At 37.0% G+C, this 25,637-nt stretch overlaps 1 protein-coding gene and 1 pseudogene across 3 annotated transcripts; both read right to left on the reverse strand.

The window, feature by feature from the left end:
- Positions 1–956: 956 nt before the first annotated feature.
- Positions 957–7,192, reverse strand: LOC137734700 (bifunctional 3-dehydroquinate dehydratase/shikimate dehydrogenase, chloroplastic-like). 3 transcript variants are annotated; one of them, XM_068473972.1, is made up of 12 exons: positions 7,041–7,192; positions 6,390–6,625; positions 5,919–6,024; positions 5,060–5,278; positions 4,202–4,548; positions 4,057–4,120; positions 3,833–3,941; positions 3,591–3,734; positions 2,322–2,470; positions 1,704–1,866; positions 1,558–1,602; positions 957–1,357 (listed from the first exon to the last, which is right to left on the reverse strand). In XM_068473972.1, exons 1-11 carry the CDS (start codon positions 7,062–7,064, stop codon positions 1,559–1,561), a joined length of 1,605 nt encoding a protein of 534 aa, XP_068330073.1. In that variant the 5' UTR covers positions 7,065–7,192; the 3' UTR covers positions 957–1,357; position 1,558. The 3 variants fall into 3 exon arrangements, with proteins under 3 accessions (XP_068330073.1, XP_068330066.1, XP_068330081.1); XM_068473965.1 differs by having other exon boundaries at positions 5,051–5,278; XM_068473980.1 differs by lacking the exon at positions 5,060–5,278.
- Positions 7,193–9,286: 2,094 nt separating this feature from the next.
- LOC137725426 (protein kinase dsk1-like) lies at positions 9,287–12,732 on the reverse strand (annotated as a pseudogene).
- Positions 12,733–25,637: the final 12,905 nt, after the last annotated feature.

A 25,637-nucleotide genomic window follows, 5' to 3' on the forward strand; every position in this document is an offset into this window, starting at 1 on the left:
TGTAGGAATGAAGCTTGGTTTAATGATAATCGAATTTTGCCTTGCATCGTGATCGATTTGTGGCAGCGCCAGGTTACGGTATTTAATGCGGCTATGGCTGAGGAGGACGGAGCGGGAGATCAAAGGATGAGACAGGTGGACGCAGGGGACAAATTTCAGGCCGAGGGTGCTGTGAATGGATGGCGAAAGCCGGATTCTGGAAGCTTAAAATTGAATTGTGATGCGGCTTGGAGGAAAGAATCAAGGTTAGGAGGAGTGGGTGGGCGCTACGTGACTTTGCTGGAATTCCAAAGATGGCGGGAGGAAAGGGTGCGGATAAGGTATTTATCACCTATTATGGCTGAGGCGGCCGCGATTCGTCAGCGGCTAGAGATGTAGAGGTGGAAACCGATTCGAAGGGGCTGATTCAAATGCTCAATAAGGAGGTTCAACTTCAAGCGGACGTGTCAATGGAGTTTGGGCTATGATGCCTTCTTTTCAGTTGGTGAAGTTTATCTACATTCTCGTCAGTATAATCATGCAGCCATATGGTGGCGTTCTACGTTCATAAGCATGTCAAAAGTTTTGGCTGGGATTAATTAGAACTACAATTTTTTTTTAATATCTTAGGAGAAGATGCAAATGTTTCGAATTTGATTGACTAATATAATTCCATATTTCGACCCAAAAAAAAAAAAAAAAAGAAAGAAAAAAAATAACCCGTAGGTGTTGTGAATCTTCTTGGTTCTGGTTTGGAAGAGGTGCACGAGTTACGGTGATCGTGGTGATGGTAGTACGGACGCACTGTAGCCCGACTCTATTTCATGATTGTCATCATACTCAACAATTTAAAAACAAAATTATCAAGTTCAAGAGTATCTTATACTCTGAGTGTTTTAACCGTTTGGATTTTTATTTTTGTATATTTAAAAAAAAAATTAACAGCTAAAACACTCGGTAGTATCTTATACTTCGAGGCACTGAAGAAATCCCACAATTTAAGCCGCGAACAAAAACGGGTAATAATTGTGTTTCTCCATAAAAAACAATTTCTACCTCGCAGTAAGTGCATTTTGAGTGTTTGCTTTAACTAATTGCAGTAGTACATTCTTTCGGATGCAATCCAACTCGTCATGTGAGAAGACAGCATGGCTTAAACTAGGACAACGAACAACAAAGGATGTTCGGTATGCAATGTGCTTACTCTCTTGAACTGAAATTGAAAGATCCATAAACGTCGACCAGAAGACAGATCCATAAACGAACTGACATGGCGCCTTCCTTTCCTTATGCCTGGTGGAGATGTTGGGTACAACAAAGAGAACGCAGAAAGCAACCGTCACCGTTGCATGAAACCAGAAATGCTCCGGTACAAACACTATCAAGAAACAAAAAAGCGCATTTTAACTGACAAAAGGTGGCCGAAAATGTGGATGTGCACAAACTTGCTCAACAGCATCTATAATACATTTCTTAAACAGCATCAATTGAGGAGTTCTAATTGAGATACATGGGTGAAATAATATCTATGTATGTAAAAATATTAAAAATATAAAACTAATCATTCGCCCAACGAACCTCAAGAGCTACCATCCATTACTCTCCGAAAGAGTTCCACTGGGGCTGCAATTAAAAGAAAATTAAATTGATACCATATTGGTAATAGAATGTGAATCCTATACTAAATTGATAGTGAATTATGAAGTGGTATAAGTTAATCTTACCAGGCAACCCAGTGAACCTCTCAAACTGTTCATATGCCTGTCCAATGAACATCTCCAACCCACTAACAACTATGGCCCCGGACTCTTTTGCATCTTTCAAGAGTCGGGTCATTTTGGGGGTGTAGACGGCATCAAAAACCAACGAGTAAGATCTCAGAGCATGCTGCAAAAACAGAAATCCACTAAATCTTTTTCTATAAAAGTGACCTAAATAACATTTGGTGATATTTTGTCAGTTATAAAAAAATCCATATAAGAATATGGTTGGATTGGTAGCAAGACGTCCCAGGTTTGATGTTCCAAGCCATCATAGATGTATGGGTTTCCAGGTACATTTGGCCAAAAAAATAAAAAAATAAAAAAATAAAAAAACTTCAAACTGATGAAACCCAAGGACCTAACTAGTCAGTTTCCTTAGTTCAAATCTATCGAGTCTGTCTCCTTTTACTTCATCAGATGGTAAATTTTTAATATTGTTTTTCCACATTTGATTTTTCGCTCTGGTTGCCTTCAAATCTTTTAGCTCAGATCATTGTAGGCATGTTCAAATACAGTCAAGTATTTTAATACAACGACAACCTATAATAAATAATTCAGCAAAATGGGAGGGCAGCAAACCTTAGAAATTGGTGTCTCATCAACTTTTGGTTGCATGCCAATAGATGTTGTATTTGCAAGAATCATGCCATCCTCTGGGTGGAAATTATCTAAATCAGCAAGAGACAAAGCATCCCCTCCAATTGTGTCTGCAAGTTCTCTGGCTCGATCTTTAACAAAATAAAAAATCAATCATAAGAACAAAAAATCAGAGTGATGTTATTTTATATAAGGTTAAGGAAAAATGAAAATGCAGAAGAGAGGATAAGAAACAAAGAAACAAATTCTGTAGCCAACATGATATACCAATCCGAAGTACAGAAATGTCAAGCAAAGATTTCGCATGCAGCACATGTCTAGAACATCAAAAAGCATGGGAGCATGAATCTATACAACAATAAAATAAAATACACTTCAACGGTTGGGTAAAGCTTCATATCTCATACTACTGATGCAAAACTCATTGATATTTTTCTCAGGAGAAGATGGGAAAGGATGCAAGTTTGATCTGCTCCATGGTGTCATGTTAAATATGAGCTTTTAGTTCTAAGAGATTGGTTACTTAAAATATATGACACCGTCTTCTCAAAATTTATCACTGCATGAAACTACAAAGTGAACGAAAATGTTGCAGATGACACCACCGGCTTACATAATGAAATTTCTCAAGAAAACGGATCAAATCTTTACACCCACATGAATGCACTCTAGCAATCACCTTATGTAAACCCTGGCAATCACCTAATCACCAGAGACCTTAACAATACTACCATTCCGGAAGTAAGCGTCGAGCTTTTCTCTCCTAAATTAACCTCCTAGGCAAACATACCGAGCGCTGAACCAAATAGCATAGTAAGTCCAGGTAGGCTATGAGAATATGGCACACAGAAAAATAAAGGAACATTGCGTTCTGCGCTAAGGGTGAAAGATTAAACACTACGGAGACATATACACAAGCTCCTTTAAACCAAATTATCTTCAGAATCTATTTATTTTTAATATCCTTAGTTGCTTTTTCCAAAGAATGAAATGTCCCTTCAACCATCTTTACTTATGATCTCAATTTTGATTTTCAATAAAAGAAAGATAAGGATGCTGAAATGCTGTATAAATGGAGTTTTTACTGTTCTAATAGACAATGTAAAAGAGCAATAATGAGCATGGATAATATAAATTGACGCATAAGAAAAATGAAAACTGTTAATGAAATGCTGAGAAAATAGATCAGAAAAGCAGGTAGTTTATGAGCTAATAAAAGATGGAAGAAAAGAAAGTAAACGTAGAACCAACCATAAGTGCGATTGGCAATTGCAATCCTTGCGCCCTTCTGTTTTGCACCATAAGCAAGTGCCTTTCCAGCACCTCCAGCACCAATAACAACAAACAGCCTACCAGCTAAAGGTGAACCAGTTAAACTGACACTATTATGTGAACCTGTAAAGTAAAAGTGGGAAGCCAGAAAACCTTAAAAGAAGATTCTTGCCAGAACAAAGAAAGAAGAAAAAACTTAGCTAGTACAACATAATAGTAACCTTTCAGTCCGTCTTCAATAGCTGAGATAGCCCCTACATAGTCCGTATTGAATCCAAATAACTTCCCATCAGTTGGTCTCCGTATGATACAATTAATAGCTCCTATGGCCTGAATATTTTAATAAAGATAAAAGCCAATTATTTATGGATAGCATGACTCAGAGGTAAGCTAACTACTCAAATGGAGATTGTGAGCACCGTAATATGAATGGTTTCTTCACTACCTTTGCAACTGGATCAACTTCATCACAACACTCAAGTGCAGCTTCCTTGTGCGGAATTGTAACGCTGTGTTAGAAATGAAGACTATAAGATGTGATCATGATGTATAAATTTTTGACACTAGGGATGAGAAATAGAAAAATGAACCTGAAACCAGCAAAATCCTTTGAGGAGTAAGTATGGAGAAACTTTGCAATGTCATCTACCAACAAATGTACATAAACTCCATTGAAACATACTGACTTGAATGCTTCGTTGTACAACATAGGTGATTTGCTGTGGCTGACAGGCTTCCCAATAATGCCAAACACTTTTGTGTCAGGCCCTATTTGCCTAAAATTGTATAGATGTAAAATATTCTTGATAGTTGGTTGACCAGGAGCTGAAACAATTCCTGAGTCAAGCGAACCAAAAGTAAGAAAACCACCAAATTTTGCGCAAAGGATCCGTGAAATCAACCCCTTCTCACCCATTACAAGTCCTATCGTCGGGACCTGAAATTCCATGAAGGGGTCAATTTTGTTTTTATCATACAGAGAATTAAAAAAAAAAAAATTAAATGACTAAGGAGAAGACATTTGGCGCGAGCCTGTAGTGAGTTCACAGATTAAGAGAGATAGTGATGTAAACAGAATCACTTCAATTACCGTTGGAACCCAGATTTCTAAAGGGAATCCAAGAGAAGCCTTAGGAGAAACTGATTTTACTGGTAAAATTCATCTAAACTGGTCTGCCCCCGCCAAAACTAGGTAATAACCTTTATAGTACATTACTAAATTCCCCCAGATCTTTCCAGATAGGCCCTTTAAGTTTTCTGTATTGATAACTTCTCCATAACAACTACCCATATAGCATTAATAATCTCCTAGAACCCCCTTAGACTTCCCTCACATTGTAATTACTTAAATACTAAAAACAGTGACTTAAATTCAGCTCACTATGGGAATAAACAATGGGCCAAAATTTGAAGGTGCAATGCAAAAGCATATCACCTACACTGCTTACTTGAGAATGCACAGTTACGTGAAAAATGCGTGCTACATCCGTGATATCCAAAGCACTGGTTGCAATCTTAACTATGTCAGCTCCAGTGGCTTGTATTTTTGCAACAAGATTTCCAAGAGCCTCAACTGATGGAGTTTCTTGATAGTTGTGAGAAGAGACAATAACTTTAAACTTTTCAGGCTTCTTCCCATATATGGAGTCAATGAATTCATGAGCAACCTTGAAAAAAAGTTAATAACATAAGAACAAGGTAATTCAGGATTAACCCCTTGGGGTTAGTCCAAGTGGTGTGAGGGAGGATTGGGAAAGGGTTCGGATTAGAATAGGTCAAACATTTGATCCCTTCCAATGTAACCCAAAAAAAAGACAAAAAATTCTAATTCAGGTTTAACATCCTAGTGTGACAAATTTAAAATGGAAAAGGAAAGATAAATGATGTTTCCAATATCTTTGCGACGATGGCAGTAGTAAGGATACATTGTTTAGATTTGAAACACAAAAGAATGTATTCACATGCTTCTTCATCGATAGTTCATTTCATTGCACAAGTTTAGAGTTCTTATACACATCTGGCAATCCATAAACAGCTCTCAAACAATTATTCGGTAGTGTAGACTTAGGAGGAACTAAACAACATCACTTCCTTTCCATTTGACTCTAACTTTTGAATCATCCTAACAAACAAGGACCGAAAAGTTTAAAAAGAAAATGGGAAGAGAAAGACCTTAATAAGTTCTCCTTACTATCATTGTATCTAGCAACTATGAAGGACAAAATGAATGAGATCATGTTACACATCTTATGATTCCATCATACCAAAGAAAAAAGTTTTCAAGTTATACACTTGTAAGAGATCAACCTGAAGCTCAACATCAATGAAATCAGCACCGAGCTCCATTGCTAATCGAAGTGCATCCAGTCGATATTTTTCATCACCATCATACTGACCACCTTCCCACTTTGGTCTACAAAAGTACATAATATCAGTCTTGTCAGATATTATCTCACTGCGAGATTCATAAGGTCATAACAGTCCAAAAACTGTTAATAACGAGCAAAGAAACACTTCATAAGAAGATAAACTGAAAGGTTCACCAACAAGAAAATAAAATCAATTAACATAAACACTTGAAAGATAATGCAATGAAATTTAATGAGAATAATTGTTGTATCCATCCGAGTGATAAATCGTCATTATGGCGATGTCGACTTAAACTCGTGTTTAATACAACAATATAACAACCATCCCTAAATCCAACCAATTCTAACCCTTAAAATAAGGGCGTGCCGCAAACAATCTCAATCATATAAGAAATTCATGGTAAAATACCTATACGTGACAAGTGTTGGCAAAGGGGATTCTTTAATAAGGATCTTGAGATCTTCATTGCAATTGAAGTCTTTTAAATGATCCAACCTAACCTCCACAAGGTCAGCACCAAGGGCTTTGGCCTTGCCCATATCAATCACCATTTTATCGACGGATTCCGCCATTATCGGAGCACAAATGACGGTCGAACTCCTCCTCACGCCGTCAACTCCCACTTGCAGGCCATCAGAAGCAAGCTAAAATTCCCAAAAAAACAAAATTAAAAAAAATTGCAGAAATTCGACAATATTCACACTATTGAAGGTAAAATTTCTCTGAATCGAATATAAAATTAGTTCAAGAATCTAATTAGTTATTTAAGACAAAAATGCTGAAAAATATGAAACAGTTTGACCATTTATAACCTTATATATTTTCCTGGCAGCCAATCAGAATAACAGAACAAGATAAATAGCAAAAAATAGATCATCCCAATTATTTCAAGTTCTACATCTTCTTTTAGTTGCTGATAGAAATTACAGAAATTCAGAAAAATATAAACCAATTTTTTGGGTTTTATATCTTAATCTGGGTCGTGCCGGCAGGCAAATGGAAGAGAAAAGCAGAGGCGCAGTGCAGAGATATTGGTAATTGCTGAGAAGATTTATTTACCAAAACGTTTTGGGGAGAATCCATCGGAGTGTTTGAGGGACGTCGCCGGAAAGACGCTGCTGCTTTTGGTGTTGGGATTGGTGCGATGCAGCGCACAGTGATGTGGTAGGTGTCAAAAGAGGGATGAGTTTGGTAGGAATTTTTGCCATTGAGTTCTGGTGGGCGCGCCTCGCGACCACTTACCTTTTTTTTATTGGAACTTAGTACCGTTTGAGACGAGACGAGACGAGACGAGACGAGACGGAACGGAAAGGAATGAGACAGGATAGGACAGGACAGAATGAAGGTTTCGTGTTATGTTTGGTACGTGCAGGACAGAATGGGACAGTTGTTCCATTCTGCGTTTGGTACTCGTTGGACTGAACGGAATTAAAAGATTGAATGATCAATTTTACCCTTGTTCTGTCTGTTGTTTAGTACTATGTTTATATGTGGGACGGGACGTGACACTTTTTTTTTTATTATTATTGTTTTAATTTTTTTTTTTTTAACTTGTTCATATTTGAACACATATATGTTATCTATATTTTTTACAGTAGTACATGGCTAAAGATATATTATGCCATTTCTTGACTGAAGACATGGCTGAAGAAGCAAAACGAAAAACAATGGCAGAGAATTTAGAGAGAGAAAGTGAATGACTAAAGATTGTATTCCTTGAACAATGAATGAATTACACAGAGAGAGGTGTTTGTTATTCATACAAGTATTCTTTGCTTCATGATAATTCACATTTTGCATGCATTTATATCTTCCATATTTGGCGTCTTTGTGATGTTTGTGGAGTAAACTGGTTGCATTTTACATTATTTGGTGTTAGTGTGCAGCCAAGTGTGTAATAGGATCAATTGGAAGGCAAATGAAGTAAAAATACTCCTTTTGGTAGCTGAGCATTATTCCAAACGTGGAGAGGATTCTGGGGAGTTAATTTGAAATCCAAATGAGGAATCTAGGACTAATTTGGCTGCTGGAATCTCAGGAAAAGATGGGGAACGAAAGTGGTGCAATTCGGCCATATTGGGTGGTCCTAAACAAGGCAAAAACATTGGAGTCAGATTGGGCACTTCCAGCACATCTTGCCGTGCACTCACATGCATGTCCAGCTCCCTTTTGCACTTCCAGCACCAAAACATGCACTCACATGCAATTCCAGCACATCTTGTCGTGCATTCCTTTGCCTTTCCAGCTCACATTTGCATAGCAACTCCACTCTTCCTGATGGCAGCCATATTCCCTCCCATTCTCTCCCTATAAAACCATGCAAAATCACTTCTTTTAGGGGGGGATTTCCATGATTCACACACCCTAGCCGCTCCACCTCTGTCCATATCCTCTCCCATTTGCAGAAACCATTCAACCTTAGCCGCTCCACCTTCATTTACAACATACTTGGAGAACCAACACCGAAGGCCACTCTTAAGGGATTTCGACATCAGTTTTGCTTCAAGGGTTCCTTCTCCTTAATTCTATGTTCACTCATGTTATATATTTTTATGTCAAACATTCTGTAAACATGAAGCGTAACTAATCTCTTTCTAGGGATTCGATGTAGCCTTGCAAGATTGCCATGTAGTTAATTCAGAATGCTCAGTTGATCCATCTATTTCTTGTTTCATTCTCTGATTTAATTGTGACTTTGTGTGTTGATTTGAATGTTTGATCACCATTTGAATTAACCACAGGTTGTTTAGCCAAGATTAAAGTACACATCATGCATATTCTTGGTGGATATGTGAATGAATGAAGGGAATGTTTGGCAAACATCCTGCCGAGTGTTTCCTTTGGTTTTATGAAAGTTTCTTGTGCGTGACACATTCTTGATTAGGAATCGAAGTTGCACATCACAATTAGGCTCATGATTAGGAACATTTGATCAAATCCACACATCATATGGTCGATCATATCTAAGTGAAACAAACTCAAGAAATAGGTAGATGGCTGAGTATAAACTGACTTAGCAAACGTGGACTTGGTTTAACAATGGTGAAACCGAATCCCTAGCTTCATCTCCATTGGTGCTATCCCATTTTATTATTGGTTGATTCATTTACTTGTGTTTATTTCATTTTCGTGTGTTTTCAAGCTACAACAACAAATCTATCTAAATTGATTAGTTTTATTCTCTAATAGGGTTCTTGCAAAACAAGTGGTTGTATAGGTCCAATTAGTCCCTGTGGATTCGACACCCTTACTTGTGCCATTATACTAAACATATTTTAGCACTAGGAAGGAATTCAACACTTCACTCATAAGCTACTAACCAACTTCCTTATATCCCTACAAATCCCAACAGACTAACAGCCTTCATACAATCTCAACAAACTAATTGCCTTGCTGATGTGTAACCTTCATGCTGATGTGTCTGTAGAGCCATACTAAGTTGTCACAATTCTAAAGAGAGCATCAATCATCGTATTCATCATCTCTAGTGTCATCTTTGCTAACGCTATCATGATGGGTAAAAACATGCATTCCCAAAATCAACCAATTTGCACTTCAGGTCAATTGATGCCAACAACTTTTGCCTTGCAGTGCGATTGCCTCTCTTACTACCCTAACTTCCTGGATGTGAGCCATTTAGCCCACCAACATATGATGATCTATTTACATTAACAGAACTAGTAGACTGGTCTTCGACAGAACGCACATTCAATCTTGTGTTAGGAGATGCCTCTACCTCAGTGGATGTTTCTACATCAGCATCAGCTTCATCTCTATCCACACACTTTTGAGCTGCATGCTTCACCTTTCTTCTAATATTTTTCTTCTGGTTCCGCCTTATATCCCCGTTTAACGCTTTTGCATACCCCGACTCCGATGCATTATTGTCTTTACCACCTGGAAGAATAAGAGATGCTCTTGACTTTGTCGGATCCTTCAGCAGGTCTATCATTGACATCAACAAGATATTCTCTAGCTTCAAATCAGTGTATATAATCGACAGATGTTTGTGCAAATAATCCAATCCAACCAAAACATGATAACAAATCTCCTTAACCTTATGTAGTGGCACTCCCCGGTAATCACTATACTTAATCAGCGTCAACATATTATCACCCAAGTACTCAAAAACCATACAAACATGTTGCCCATTCGAACCCGAATGCTTAAAATGGTCTAGAAGCTTCACCATGCATTTTTTATCATTTGGGTCTCCCTCTGCAATATGTTTCAAGATGGTTATCTCATTTATGGCCGCCTCGGTGTAGTGGTCAGCACTCTTTTGCACTTTCAGAGCAACAAATCTCTGGCATTTTTGTGCAATTCAACACCCACCCAACAAAAACAAAACACATTTGTCATTAATCATCCATTAATTTACTTAAAACTAAGCATGTCAAAGATTAAAAAAACCAAGAACAAGATTAAAATTTCAATTACTTTCCCCCACATTCTCAAACGACTAATATCTACAACCTCAGATCAAAAAGCAATAAAACGCAATGTTGTAAAAAGAGAAGAGAGAGGGAGAGAGGAGTACGGAGTGTTGGGTGCCCCAGGCAAGCCAGATGGTGGAGAAATGGCCCTAGCCAAGCTTGGTCTGAACGACATACCCTTCGCTCTTGAAAGTGTCACCGATTCGGACGGCGTGGTAGCCGCGGTGCCTTCGTCCTCTGACGTGTAGTTGCTGCTCTGACTCCGATTGAAAATTTCTCAGAAAATTGAAATTTTTCCATGGAAAAATCAAGAAAACGAACATGGAAATGTAGCGGCTATGGGAGAAGATCGAGATCGAACCTAGAGATGCAGCGGCTATGTGAGAAGATCAAGATCGAACCTGGAGATGCAGCTGTTATGGAAGAGGATGAGGAGGAAGGTTACGGGAAAAAGTAGCGGCAAGCAGAGAAAATGGAACAAAGAAGATTGAATTTTAGGGTTTGTTTTTTGGATGGTGTAAATATTGAAAAAGATAAGTGGTATTTTTGTCTTAAAATATTATAATTTTGTGTTCCACAGATATAGAACTAGTCGTTCCAGAGGGAGAGGCGGCACCAAAATTCACCCAAAACTCGTCCCGTGGAACAACATGTTCCACCCGTTTTAGGCGCACCAAACGTGGGACGGAACACCTCGTCCCATTTCATTCTGTCCCGTCCTACGTACCAAACGGTACCTTAGGGCTGGAAAAAAAATACCAAAATTCCCAAACCGAACCAAAAAATTTCCGAAATCAAACTGAAAAAATACCAAACCGAAAATTCTAAAAATTTTAGTACCCAACACCAAATCGATTCCGAAATTTCACTACCGGAATTGGTCTCAAGTTTTCAGGATTTCGATAATTCCGAACCGAATCGAAATAAAAAAAATCATATTATTTAATTTTTAAATATATATTCAGAATTTTAATAGTCGTCGGATTCAGTTGAGATTTAATCTCAACTGTACAACACAAGGATCAAACCCTCAGAGAAATCACAACTCAATCACTCTTTCTCCGTCTCTCAACTTCGACTCGACCTCACCTCGCTCAAACAACCTCACCACCCTCCTCGACCTCACCTCAGACAACCTCGTCACCTTAGAATCCGACCACACCCACATCAAACAGACCCTCTGATCTCTCTCTATCTCTCAACTTCTCATCCCTCAGACCCTGACTGTTTGAATGAGCCTTCCTTCATGGCACAAAGGCAGAGCTACGGCCACCGATGCCGCTCAGCTCTTTGATCTCTCTTCCTCAACTTCTTCATCCAGATTCCAGTGCCTTGCACACCGATTCTCCCCCAAATCAGGTAAATTTTGGAATTAATTTAGGGTTTGTGAAATTTAGATTAGAATTTGTGAAATCTAGTCTTGATTAGGCATGGTTCTTGATTTTATTAAAAGCGTTGGTTGATTTTTAGTTTAGATGTCTGAAGTAATTCAATTTCTGTATTGATTTTTAGTTTAGATGTACTCTCATCTTTAAAGTGTTAATCTTTGAAGTAATTCAATTATCTGCATAATTTGCAATTTTGCATAATGGAAAAGGAAAGTGTTGGTTGATTTTTAGTTTAATCCATTAAATTTAGATTTTTTGGAAATGTACTCTTATCTTTGAAGTGTTAATCTTTGGCAAATTTTCACAACCTGCAGTTGCACCAAAATATACAGAACATTAACGTGTGTACTGCAATATAATTTGTGAATTGATTATCTGTATTTGTTTCAGCATGAACTCTTTTTGTATAAATTATTTGTCAAGCTTTACAATTGGAACAAGGTGGAATTGCGCCCTTTGGCCTTATAAATTCTAGTAACAGGTAACATCATATGGTACCTGTTCGTGTGGTTGTGTTTGGAAAAAAAAAATTGCATAGAACCTAGTAGTAATGTGAACTTGGATTAGATCTTTAGGTCTTCAGAAAGTCTTGTAGCCAACTATGTTATAAACTTATAAAGTCATACAATTCCTTGCGTTTTCTTCTCCTGTAGTCCTGCTACTTATCTCTCTCAATCTTGCTTTTTTAATAGGATTTAGATAAACCTTGCATATTCATACCCCAACTCTGTAAAGAAAATTCAACCCAATAGCCCAAAAACCCAAAACTATTTCGAGATTCCCGATTTGTCCTGAAATCCCGAAACTATTTCGGGATTCTAGAAATTTGAGATTCCCGAAAATTTGGTTTGGGATCAGTCTTGAAATTGGGAATCCCGAAAACTTCGGTTTGGGAATCGGGATGAGGTTTTCGGTTCGGTATCCCATACCGAACTAGCCCTAGGAACTAGCATATGGGCACATTTTGTGTGTGAGAAATTTTTTTATTTTTGGTTTTGAAATAGAAAGAGAGAAGAAGAAAGTGATAGAGAATGCAGGAGTGGGAAGTTATTATTATTATTTTTAATTAGAGATACGTTAGGATTACACATAGGTGAGGCTTTGAAAAAAAAACAGCAAAATTTGGTTATGTGAAATTACATTTCTGCCCCATATTTCTTATTCATGTTTTGTTTTAATTAGAGGGTTAAACGGTAATTTCATAGGGTTTTGGTTGACAATGAGTGTTTTATTAATTAGTAGAGATCATTATGTTCGAATCTCATGCACAACCAATTTGATTTGATGTCAATTGAATTCCTTCCACCTATAATTTTGTTCCACGGATGAGGATCCCGGATCCTCTCATCCTAAGATCTTCGCAATCTATCTATTTATGGTGTATTTTGCGGCTAGTTTTTATCCGGTACTATTTTTGTTTAATTTTAAATAAAAAAATTCAAAATGATTTATAGTTATACAATATATGATAAATGGATATGATGTGAGATCCTAGGGATCTAAATCCTTCAGCTATTAGACGGAGCACTGTAAAATAAATATGAGTATGTTGTAGCCTATTTTATCTGACAAGGAGAAGAGGGCTGGCATCAAGTGTAGAGAGAGAGGAGAGATGTGTTCGTAAAATCGTAAGGGAATTGTGTATTGAGGATATGTTCTCCCTCCTACATAGTGTCTTTATTTATAATAGTAAAAAGTGAGAAGAAATCATTCATCCTTAAGGAATACAAGTCCATATAGGAAAGAATAACTAAAATCAAATCTAATCTAGGATTTACACAATCACACTTAAACTAGGAAAGTTCACAACACTCCTCCTTGAGTGTGTAAATACTCAAGGTAGATTTCAGCATCATGCAGAAGTTGAGGAAGTCGACTCGTCAGCACTGATTATATGGAACAATGCTTATTCTCAATAAGGTAGGAACTTGCATAATGTAGTAAGTCTCACTAAACAACCCTAAGGCTATGGCAAAAACCCGAGTAGGGACAAAATCCATAGTCTAAGGAAAAATGCGTGAGAAATGCAAAAGTCAAAAGAAACGTCTACAGGACGTCATCAGGGATATAACCAGCCCAAGGTGGGTGCCTCGTTAAAACCTAGTTAGGTAGAAAAACCCAATGGGAAAAATGCTTCTAATTGTAGGGAAAAAGAGTACATTAAGATCAAGCAAGTATTATTCAGGATACTCCCCCTGAGTTTGACACAATTCCAAAGAGAAATAGCAATGTTACATAACTCAGAAAGTTTATGCATACCAATTCCTTGAACAAGCTTCTGAAACATCACATTCAGTAGTGATTTGGTGAAGAGGTCGGCCAGATTATCTTGTGAGTGGATTTGCGTGACTTCAATCTTCTAATGCTCTTGTTGTTGATGTGAGAAGAAGAACTTCGACGCAATGTGCTTGGTATTGTCTCCTTTGATGTAACCTTTCTTATGTTATTTGACGCATCCTACGTTGTTTTCAAAAATCGTCATAGGGACATCTACGGCGGGGTAAAGATCACAGGAGCTTCAAATATGGCCCACAACTGCTCTTAACCAAAAATATTCCCGAGTTGCTTCATGTAAGGTAATAATTTCAGCATGGTTAGATGAAGTGGCAATTAAGGTCTTGCCAAAAGATTAACAGTGAAGGAGATGTCTGGTCTAGTGCATTGAGCTAAGTACAATAAAGCTTCTATCACACTTAGATAAGGAACTTCAGGCTCCAAAATCTCTTCATCATCATTCTTCGGAAGGATGGGATCTCGTTTTACATCTAGCGATTAAACGAACATAGGAGTACTTGAAGGCTTCGCTTTATCCTCGTTAAAGCGGCGCAACACCTTATGGGTGTAGTTTGTTTGATGTACTAAGAATCCATCTTAATGGTGCTCTATCTCGAGACCGAGACAATATCGAGTTTTTCCTAGATCTTTCATCTCAAATTTCGACTTTAGGTGCCCTGCAATTCTCGCGAGCTTTTCAGGAGTTCCGATAAGGTTGATGTCATCGACATATATTGCAACTATCACAAAATCAGAATGTGACTTCTTAATTAACACATAATGGCATAGTTTGTTGTTCACATATCCCTGACTAGTCAAATACTCACTCAGACGGTTATAACACATTCTTCCGGATTGCTTCAATCCGTAAAGTGAACGCCTCAGCTGAATTGAGAGCGTGTTCCAGGGTTTGGAAATATTTGATCCAGTTAATGTAAGTCTTTCGGGAACTTTTATATAGATTTCCGTATCAAGATCCCCACAAAGATACGCAGTTACTACGTCTATCAGTTGTATACTCAGTTTTTCGGAAACTACCAAACTGATAAGGTAGCGAAAAGTAATCACATCTATAACGAGTGAATAAGTTTTGTCATAGTCAATCCTGGGGTGTCGTGAGAAGCCTTGCGCAACAAAACGAGCTTCGTAACATACAATTTCATTCTTTTCATTATGCTTCCGAACGAAAGCCCACTTGTAGCCAACAAGTTTCACATGTGAAGGAGTAAGAGCTACAGGTTCAAACACCTTACGTTTCGCAAGCAAATCAAGTTCAACTTCGTTTGCTTGTTTCCAGTTTGACGAATCAGTTCTACGTCAACATTCATCAACGGAACAAGGTTTAATGACATGACTCAATATTATCTCGATAGTTACTGCATATGCTAATGCATCGTCGACGATCATTTCATTTCTACACCACACATAATTTAAGCTAGCATGATAGACCAAAATCTCATGATTCTGGAGAGGAGGATTCGTCATACATTTGGTACATCTATTTTTGCAGGCGCATTCACAACTGGAATATGTGATCTTGTCACGTACGCTAGATCGGTGAAAGCATCTGGCATGCTCTGAGCTATGCTTTGGAGATCTAATATACGCTGCACTTCAGTTTCAGATTGAGCGGTACGGGGATTTAAATAAGACAAAGTGGGAGTCGTCCACGATAATTCGCGTTGTTCTTCAGGAACGTTGACATTTTTATCTCCTACTAACGATGAGAATATTGTTTCATAGAAGGGACAATCCGCAAAACGAGCGGTAAACAGATTGCCTGTCAAGGTTCTAAGTAACAAATAATTGAAAGAGAATCATATCCGACATAGATTCCCATCCTTCACTGATGCCCCATTTTTGTATGTAAGGGTGGTGAAATCAGCACATAGACTGCACAACAAAAAAAGTGCAAATGCGACATGTCCCCAAACAGCGATCAGGAGCTTGGTACGTATGACCAACAATCGAGCAATCATTTATAAGCGCTTAATGAATGCCTCTGCCAGGCCATTTTAGGAGTGAACATAGGGTACTAGATGTTTAACTTCAACCCCAAATGACATGCAATAGTCATCAAAAGTTTTAGATGTGAATTATCTAGCATTATCCAATCGAATAGATTTGATCGAATGATCAGAGTGGTGAGCCCTGAGCTTGATAACCTAAGTCAACAATTTGGAGAATGCAGCATTCCTTATGGACAACAAGCACATGTGTGACCAACATGTGGAAGCGTTAACCAAACCATAAAATATCTAAATGGTTCGCATAGAGGGTGAATTGGTCCACAAATGTCCTCCTAAATCCGTTGTAGAAAAATGGGAGGATTCGAAGGAATATTGTCATAAGAAGGCTTAGTAATAAGTTTTCCCATAGAATATGTTGGACATGCAGTTCATTTAATCGAACCTAAACTTTGGGTTAGTGGATGCCCTTATGATGATTTGATGATACAGTGCATCGTTATTCGTTTAGGATGTCCCAAACGATCATGCCAAAGTGTAATTTTGTGCACGGTCCCAGAGGTAGGGCCATCTACATAATGGCTTTCTATGCGGTGTACGGTCGTAGTATACAGACCCCTTGGGATATGCTCAATCTTCTCTAGAATACGCTTCTGGCTATATTCGTAGGAAGTTATGCACAGAAATTCAACTCTGTTTTCTATGTGGGTTTCAACATGGTAATTGTTATCTCTAATGTCCTTAAAGCTCAACAACGTTCTTCCGAAATGTGGAGAATAAAGAGCCTCATCAATGGTCAAAATTGTACCATTGAACAACATTAGATGTGTCTTACCGTATCCTTCAATCAGGTTGGATGGGCTTGTAATAGGTGGGTCACGCAAAACAGTGTGCGTGGTTGCAGTATCTGCTAGACAACTAACTTACCTATTAGTCATACTGATAAGCTCATATTTATATATATTTTACATCAAATTTACTTGTCTTTTCTTAGTTAGTTCCTTATATTTTTTTAGCTATTTACTTTGTTTTTGTGTTTTGTAGGATTTGTCAAGCAAAGAAAAGAAAAATAGCACAAGTGGGATTTTAAGTAACAAATTCTTCAAAACTGCCTGTGCAGATCAGCTGACTTTGGAAGCAAGTTATGAACAGCTCAGAATGAATTAGAGAATGAGCCTTATACTCTTGGAAATCTACAGATGTCTATTTTCTGGAGCATTTTGCAGATTGTTAATATCATTTTGCTAGAAGAAGTTATGGCCGTTTTAATACTGAAAGGTTCACAAGAGACTGAGCAGTTTATAACTGCAATGAAAGCAATAAACCCAATAAATCTAGCAGCCAAAACTGATGCAGCCAAGAACAAGCCAGCTAATGCCTATTCAAATATCAGAGAAAATGGAATTAAAGATGAGGATTAAGAGGGAGTAATTAGCATAAAGGCTACCTAAAGAGTTACAATTGTTTCACCATTTTCTCTCACTTATTGTCATCACTAAATTGCTATTAGTGGGGTGAGTTATAGAGAAGAAACTAGGGCAGCAAGCAAGAACAAAAAGGCTGCAGGTTGCAGCAGCAGAGGTGGAAGGAATAGGAAAGAAAAAATAGAACAAAGAAAAAAAATGGAAAGGTACAGCTGACGAAAATGGGAGGGAAGAAAGCAAGACAGCAAGAAGTTAGATGAGGAAGAAGGCAACAATATTGAGGAAGGAAGTAAAGAAAAGAAGACTCGATTCTTTTGGTTTTATCTTCTCAAACCTATGTTTTACTTTTGGTTTAATTTGAGAATAATGTGTAACTAAATTTTTAGTAGTTAGGGGCTGTTTTGAAGCCCCGAATATGATTGCGAATGTGTTATGACATTTCGTTGAATTCCTTTTATGAATAGATGAAAATTGGCTCACTACTTGTCTCAATGATGAATATTTTATGTATCTTCTAAGGATGCATACTTAGTAAGCATAGTTAGGATTATAATGCTATGAATATGTGTGTGTCTGCCCTTGTCGAATGAGGACCTACATATGTTCTAGAGTAGTACTTGTTAATTGCGATTAACATGTGAATCAATTTCTAGGATAAGTAAGACAACGCTAGTACTTACGATGCCTTGTGATGACTCAAACTCTTTTCGTTCTTAATGATTTCTACTTGTTAAATTTATGAACACACCATTCTAGATTGCATGCTAGGAACCAAGTTAAGTTGAAAATGTCATTCTCTTAACATACCACATAAGAAAGAGCAATAGGTTGAGTTCTAACATTGAGCCAACTTGAGCATCTTCATCCAGAAATAAAAGGAATTTGAATGAAACATAACATGTTTGCATGATTATTTGGTGGTGGATAGCAATTCCCCCAACTAGTTTTTCTTAATTTGTGAACTATTTAAAATTTGTTTTTGTCCTGTTTTTGTTCAATTTAATTTAAATAGAAAATCAACTCCAAAAATCCCAAAAATTTGTGTGAAAGTAGTTATGTGTGTTTAGTATCTGCATGTAAAATTTTGTATACTTTAGATAAGTGTATGTAGGTCTAATAATTATATTTTGGTGGCTGGTCAATAGGGACAGCGACCCAATTTTTGTGACATTTTAAGTAGTTAGATAAAACAATTTTCTGCGGGAAAGACCCTTATTTTTCATATGTTACAATTGACAAATCTTAGTGTTAATAAGGAAAATCAATAGGACATTTCTGTGCTACTTTGTGATGTACTTTTAAAACTATCAAATTTTTGGCACTGTTGCCGGGGATTGTTATTTCTAATTACTTATTTTTCTATTGCTTTCTTTTCTTGTTTAATTAGTGTTTTTGTTTTGTTTTGTTTTGTTTTTTTTTTAGGTACTCTTCGTAGTATATGCATAGTTGAAGGTCCAAGAGCATTGATCTAGCTTCCTACGATCCTGAGCTTGAACAAACACTTTGAAAGCTTCAAAGAAAAATCAAGCAAAAGCGTGCATCGGTGTCTCTACCACCATCTTCTCCACCACATTTGAGTTCAGAAGAGGAGGAAGAACCACAAGAAGGCATAGCTGATAACCATACTTTGAGGGAATTGACAACACCAAATACAAATCAACAACCATTGTGCATCACATATCCAAATGCAGAAGGAGGATTTGAGCTCAAATTCGGCATGATTCACTACTTGCCTAAGTTCCATGGCTTCTCAACAGAGGATGCCAACAAGCATCTCATGGAGTTTCACGTGGTATGCTCGGGTATGAGACCAACAAATGTGGATGAGGAGTAAGTTAAGTTTAGGGCATTCCCATTTACATTAGAAGCTAAAGCAAAGGAGTGGCTTTACAATTTACCTCCGCTATCAATGAACACACGGAATCAGGAGAAGCAAGCATTCTTGGAGGAATATTTTCTGGCCACAAAAGTTGCAAGCATAAGGAAATACATATGTGCAATCCGACAACAACATGAAGAGCTGCTCCCATGGCTTCCACAGAAAGAATATGAGGGATTTGGGGTGAGGCCGACCGAGAGATTGAAAGGGGATGTGGGTAGGTTTCCACATAAAAGAATACGATGGATTTGGGGTTGGGCCGACCAAGAGGTTGGAGGCAAGATGTGGGTAGGGTCAATGAAAGAGAGGTTAGAGGAAGGGATGGGATGACCACTCTACCATGGCATAGAAAAGGGGAAGAATAAGATGAGTGTTTGGTTATATGTTCAAAAGTGAGAGTTGGTGTTTGGTTACAAGGATTGCAATAGTCTGAAGGAGTATAAAATGAACATGTGTTATGATTCTATTGGGCCACATAATATGATCAATTAGTTGGGTACTTCCTGGTGAGTACCCAAGTATTATCTTTTTTATTATTATCTTTTGTTCTAAAAATACTTATTACAAATATAAAAAATAAATAATGCAATAAATATAGTTTAAATTTGACACATCGGGTAAAGAACAAAATTTAAAAATAATATCAAAGTGCCACATAAGCCTTCAAATTTAAATTTAGGGTTTAAAATTTGACTTCTTCTTCTTTCTTTTTTATTTTATTTTATTTTTTGTTTTATGCTAAAAAAGGGGGATAATTGATGGCAAGTCACGGTTATCCACCATTTCCGAGGGCCAAGAAGACTCACAAAAGCATTTTAGCCTTCCCTTGGCCATAAGTCACACCAGCAACATGTTTTGAACCCAAGACCTCTAGTTTTTAATTTTACATCTTCTTTGGAGATAATCCAAAAGATCCGTTTGAATACCCAATATTTGAAAAATATAATGTTCAGAGACTACATTTTGTAGACCATATCTAAATCATCACTCCAATAGTAGTAAGGTCCTCACTACAAATATGTCCTACTTTTATTAGAGATATGGTAAATGGTTGGTTTGTGATTGTGGTGCTTTTATAAATTAAAAAAAAAAACAGCTTATTAAAAAAAATTGGAATATTTAAATACGTTTGGTAAAACAAAAAAAAGAATGCTTTTTAAGAAAATTACTGTTAATGAGAGTAGAAAAACATAGAAAAGTAGAAGCAAAGTCTACCATGCTTATAAAAAAAAAGTTTGTTTTTTTTTTTTTCAAATTCAAAGCATAGTAATCAATGCTCATTTAATAAACTTTTCAAATGGCAAATATAACCCCACATGTTTTACAAAATTATAATCTTTGCCCCTGCATTATTGTCTTGGCAATTATGATATCACATTAAATACCATATCTTTTTTACTCATTTAACATATTCAAAACAATTTATATAAAAGTTTACCAAACAATCAGACACTGTTTTTTTTTTATTAAAAACACTTTTACAAAAAAAAGGTTTGCAAAACACTTAACAACTTTATTTTACAGTTGTTTATTCTCACAGTATAGCAGAAGCAATTTTTTTAAAAGGCACAACAATACCAAACTAGCCCTAAATCCAATCTCTCTAGTATTTTCATATTTTCATAAAGATTTTTTTTTTGAAGTGTCATATAAATTTACATATATTTTTAAATTTGTATATGAATTAAATTTTAAGCAATTTGTCATAAGAATTTTTTGAAATCATTAATTTGTGATTCCACCTAACTCTATTAAGTTTTCCATTCAAATGAAACATATATATACATATGAAACACATATGAAAGACACGAAACACACAAAACCCCACAAAACACATATGAAACACATGATACACATATAAAACACATGATAGAGATGTATAACACACCAAACACATGAAACACACAAAATATGACACACCCTGACCCGGAATGTCCAGTAGGACTACGAATCGAGCTGTGTTGGCTGACACCTGGAAAGTGACGAAGCCATAAAGTATAGTGATGTGGAAAATGTGAATAAATTTAAACCTAAAAGCGCCTAAAGACAAGAGTGCGTTGTGAGCGGGAATGAACTCATTTCACACGCGACATCAGAGCATAAGTAAAGTACAGTAGTGTGGGTAAGGATCATACCCTCAGAGGTAGCCACATTTGCCAAGAATCCTCGTCGATAGGAACTTTCAACAGCTAAACCTAGAGGGGCGAAAAATAAGGGTGAGTGGGCTTGAAAATAACGTTCGAATAAAAACCTTTTGAAAACGTTATATCCCCTCACTGTAAAACTCGTATAGTTTCTAGAAAATAATACTACATATATATGAAAACTAATGCACAAGGCCAGTAAAAAACTAAAATATGCCATGTCATAACATTTCAGCACTAAAAGATGTAAGCTTGATAGGAGCATATTTATGCTACTTAGTTATGTTGTTTCCTTGCATTTAGTTACTTAATTACTATCTATTTTAGTCTTTTAAGCTATTTTCGTATGTTTTTAGGTCCTAATGGCAAAAGGAGCAAGAAAGTGCATTTTGAGGCTATTTGGAGCAGTTTTGGGCATGAATTGGATAGCTTAACTATGGAGCAATGTGGATGGACGAAATTGAAGTCAAGAGATGCTAGGAAAGGCTAAAAATCTGGAGAAAGAAGTCCAAATGCACATAAGATAAGGAAAGAGCAAGAAATAAGGAACCTTATCCAAATTTCCTTATCTTATCCAAACCTTATCCAACCTTATCTTATCTTATCCCATCCTAATCTTTTCCTACCTTAATTCCAACTTCAAAGAGGACTCATTTTCACATTAAATCACCTAAATATCAAGTTCTAGAAGCCCTATTTTCGTGCATTAAGTTTATGCCATATGTAACCCTTCTAGAAGTTCTAGAATCTGCCACAAGGACCATTCCTTGTCCTCCTTGGAATCTAATCGAAAGTATCCTTGTTCTTTGGTGATTTGGAGTCCTAATTCCTCTCATTTTCAGCCCAAATTCGTGCCTCCCCTTCACCCTATAAATACTTGATGCCACAACACTAAAAAACCACCACCCTCTACCACAAATTCACACCACACCATCCACCACACCTCAAGAGCCTAAATTCACATAAATCCCCATTATTGGCAGCAAGGAAGGAAGGAGGAGCCACCTGGAGTGTTTCTAGGTGTATTCTATTTTTGTTTTTAATGTTTAAGTTTAGTTATCTTTGTTTTGCGAACATGTGGAACTAACTGCTTTTTAGTTAGAGGTGAATTCGAAGTTATGATTATATGTTTTATATGAATTGATTACGTCCAGTTATTGTTTCTTAAGGCATGAATGTGATTTGCTTATCTAAGTTATTAAAACTTGTTTATGTATGTGGGTTGGGGGTCGACACTTAATTTGCATGCAAGAATTTGATGCTAGAGTATAAGAGGGTTTCACGTAATAGTTATTCACTTATATTCACAAGTAGTGGAGGTTGCTAGTCACAATCGTGTTAAGTAAATCCTAGGTATGAGTCTCATGCATTTCATAGTGATGAATGCCTTGTCAATGCTTATGATTTTCATAGAACATAATGCTTTTTGACATGTATCTCTATCATGCATTTCATATAGGGAACTTGAGAAAGATAATTTGGTTTAGATGCGTATTCCATCTAATTCAATGAAATAAGGAAAATCTGATGGTTAGTTGTGCGATGCAACTAACTTGGGGCGTTGTCATTCATAGTCTAAAGGAATAAGAACTGGAAATTGTTTCGTATGCATATATCATATGTGGAGAATGACCCTCTAACTAGCCCTTCACCCATTTAATTTACCCAAATTCGTTTTTACAAAGTATTTTCTACAAAGTTTTTGTTTTAAGTTTTAAATTCGTTAAAAACAATCCCCCTTTCATTTAGTCTTGTTATTTGAGCCAAAATCTGTTTTCTTTGAGTCTTTTGAGTCAAGTTAAGGTTTATTTTCGTCCAAAACACTTGTTAGGTCTAAAATTGAGTCTTTTTAAGTGTTTGTTGCTGTTTTGAGTGTTTTAAGTTAGTTTAGAGTCTGTAGAGTCTATTTTAGTGTTTTTTTAGTCTTAATTGTGTTGATTAGCATCCCTTCTAATCCCCAGCCTAAAACGATCCCTACTTTCATATACTACAATCATAGGGTTTTAATTTGAGTGTTAGGATATTTCACATCAAAGCTAGGTGTGAAATCAATATAAAATAGTATGCCAGTTGGAGTCACCTAATGTGACTTGTACAACTAAATCTATAGCTCATCAACCTAGTCTTGCACACGAGTTGGAACCACCTAATGTGGTATGTACGACAAGTTGGGTGTAAAAAGTACACTCAAGTGCTACAATCACGTGAAGGTTGTGCGAAGTATCATAAGTCACCTATGAGTCGGAACCACCTAATATGGTATGTACGACAAGTTGGCACATACCTTGGATCAAAGGTGAGCATGTGGTGCGGGAGATGAGCTAAATGCATCTAAACATAACCATACACACTGCAATTACTATCATCAATACGCACTCACCTGAAGCTTCCCTGGGCGTCTGCAGGTAACCTAAATTGCACTCACACTGCAATTACTATCATCAATATGCACTAAATGCATATCATCATGCAATAATATGCATATCTATACTAATGCATATACTAAAATGTAATGCAATTGACATGGCATTTAAAAGCGTAAATCCATTTAAAACCATTTCTGGGAAAATGGAAAACATATATATGTATATAAAGAAAACCAAAAGCCCACTCACCTGGAGTCCGCGCTACAACTCTCTTGCACAAACATCGAGGTGTTACGACCGATCGATACCTAGAACAATTATCAAACCATATCTCAGAATCCTTATCAATAGAACACATAACTTACATATCCTATTTGGGAAGATCCATACATCGGATTCCCAATTTGTAAGTTTCTAAATATTACGTACTATAATGTATCAAGGTTTGGTGATGATCCAACGATCGGATCATCGATTCATATAATTATCAAGTAACACACCTTAATCAAACTAGATTCACAATAATCAAATCACATCATATGGATATCAAATCTGAGATCAAGATATCAATTTAGTGTAAAATAGCATCAGCGGCCCATTGGCCATGCGCCGCCACAGGTGGTGGTCGGCCGCCCCCGACTCGTTGGAAAATTCAAGTGTTTCTAAAAATTACCAAAGTTTATAGGCAAGTAAATCTCAATGAAGGGATAAATTTTCATACATGGGCTGAAGTCCAATTCGGCCGGGAAACCTTTAAAAACAACCTTGAATCACCGGAAACCCTCGAATTTGGGTGTTCTTGATTCGACTCCAAAACAACTCCAACGCCCTAGCCAATGCATGGGCTTTGTTATAGACCTCCGGGGGAGTCTAATGGTGGTGGTAATTGGAAGAACACGTTTCAGATTTGGTGGATCTCAGCCATGAATCTCATGACACCCATGGGTTTATTTCTTCTCGATTTCGAACCTAATCTCCTCACATTTGATATAGAAATGGTAGAAGAAAGGTCTATATGATGATTGGCAGTGGTAGATCGGCTCAATCCATCGAAAAAATGATGAATTTCGTCGGAGAAACTTATGGGTTGCAACCGAGTTCGCAGGTTAAGGGGAATCTGGTTTGGTTCCCCTCCTCCTCCTCCTTTCTCATTTCCTTCCTTTCTTTTTTCTCTGATTGGTCACTCTCTCATCTTTCATTTCCTCACTGGTTCAATTTCCCCCCTCTTTTCTCTCCTTTATCTTTTCTCCTAACCGTCCATTTCTTCTTTCTTTAAATCTGGGCCACACACGTGGCTTTCCAGATTAAGCTCCAAAAATCTTGAGCTTTCTAGAAAAATAACCAATTTATTAAAATGCCCCTGACTTTAAACGTTAATATATTCTTCGTTATAACTCCAAATCACATTTCGCTTGCGTCTATGCGTTTGTAGTGACGAGTACTATGAGGATATGTCAAGAAAATGAGTCTTATGTGACACGACACCTTAGTCAACAAAAGCCAACACATTGCCTTGAAGGACATTTTCGTAAATTCACATTTAAAAATTATAAAGACTATAATTTTTGGGGATGGGTTGTTACAAAACACATACCAAATACATATGAAACACATGAAACACAACCTTCAACCATCCTCTAATAAGCATATGTTGAATATCTAACCATCACAAAACATATTCATCAATCATCCATCTTTCATAGTGTTTCTGTTTCCTCAAAATTATCCAACTTTCATAGTGTTTTTGTTTCCTCAAAATCATCAATTTCTCGTCAATG

The sequence above is a fragment of the Pyrus communis genome, chromosome 1, assembly GCF_963583255.1.
Source record: "Pyrus communis chromosome 1, drPyrComm1.1, whole genome shotgun sequence".
NCBI lineage: Eukaryota > Viridiplantae > Streptophyta > Magnoliopsida > Rosales > Rosaceae > Pyrus > Pyrus communis.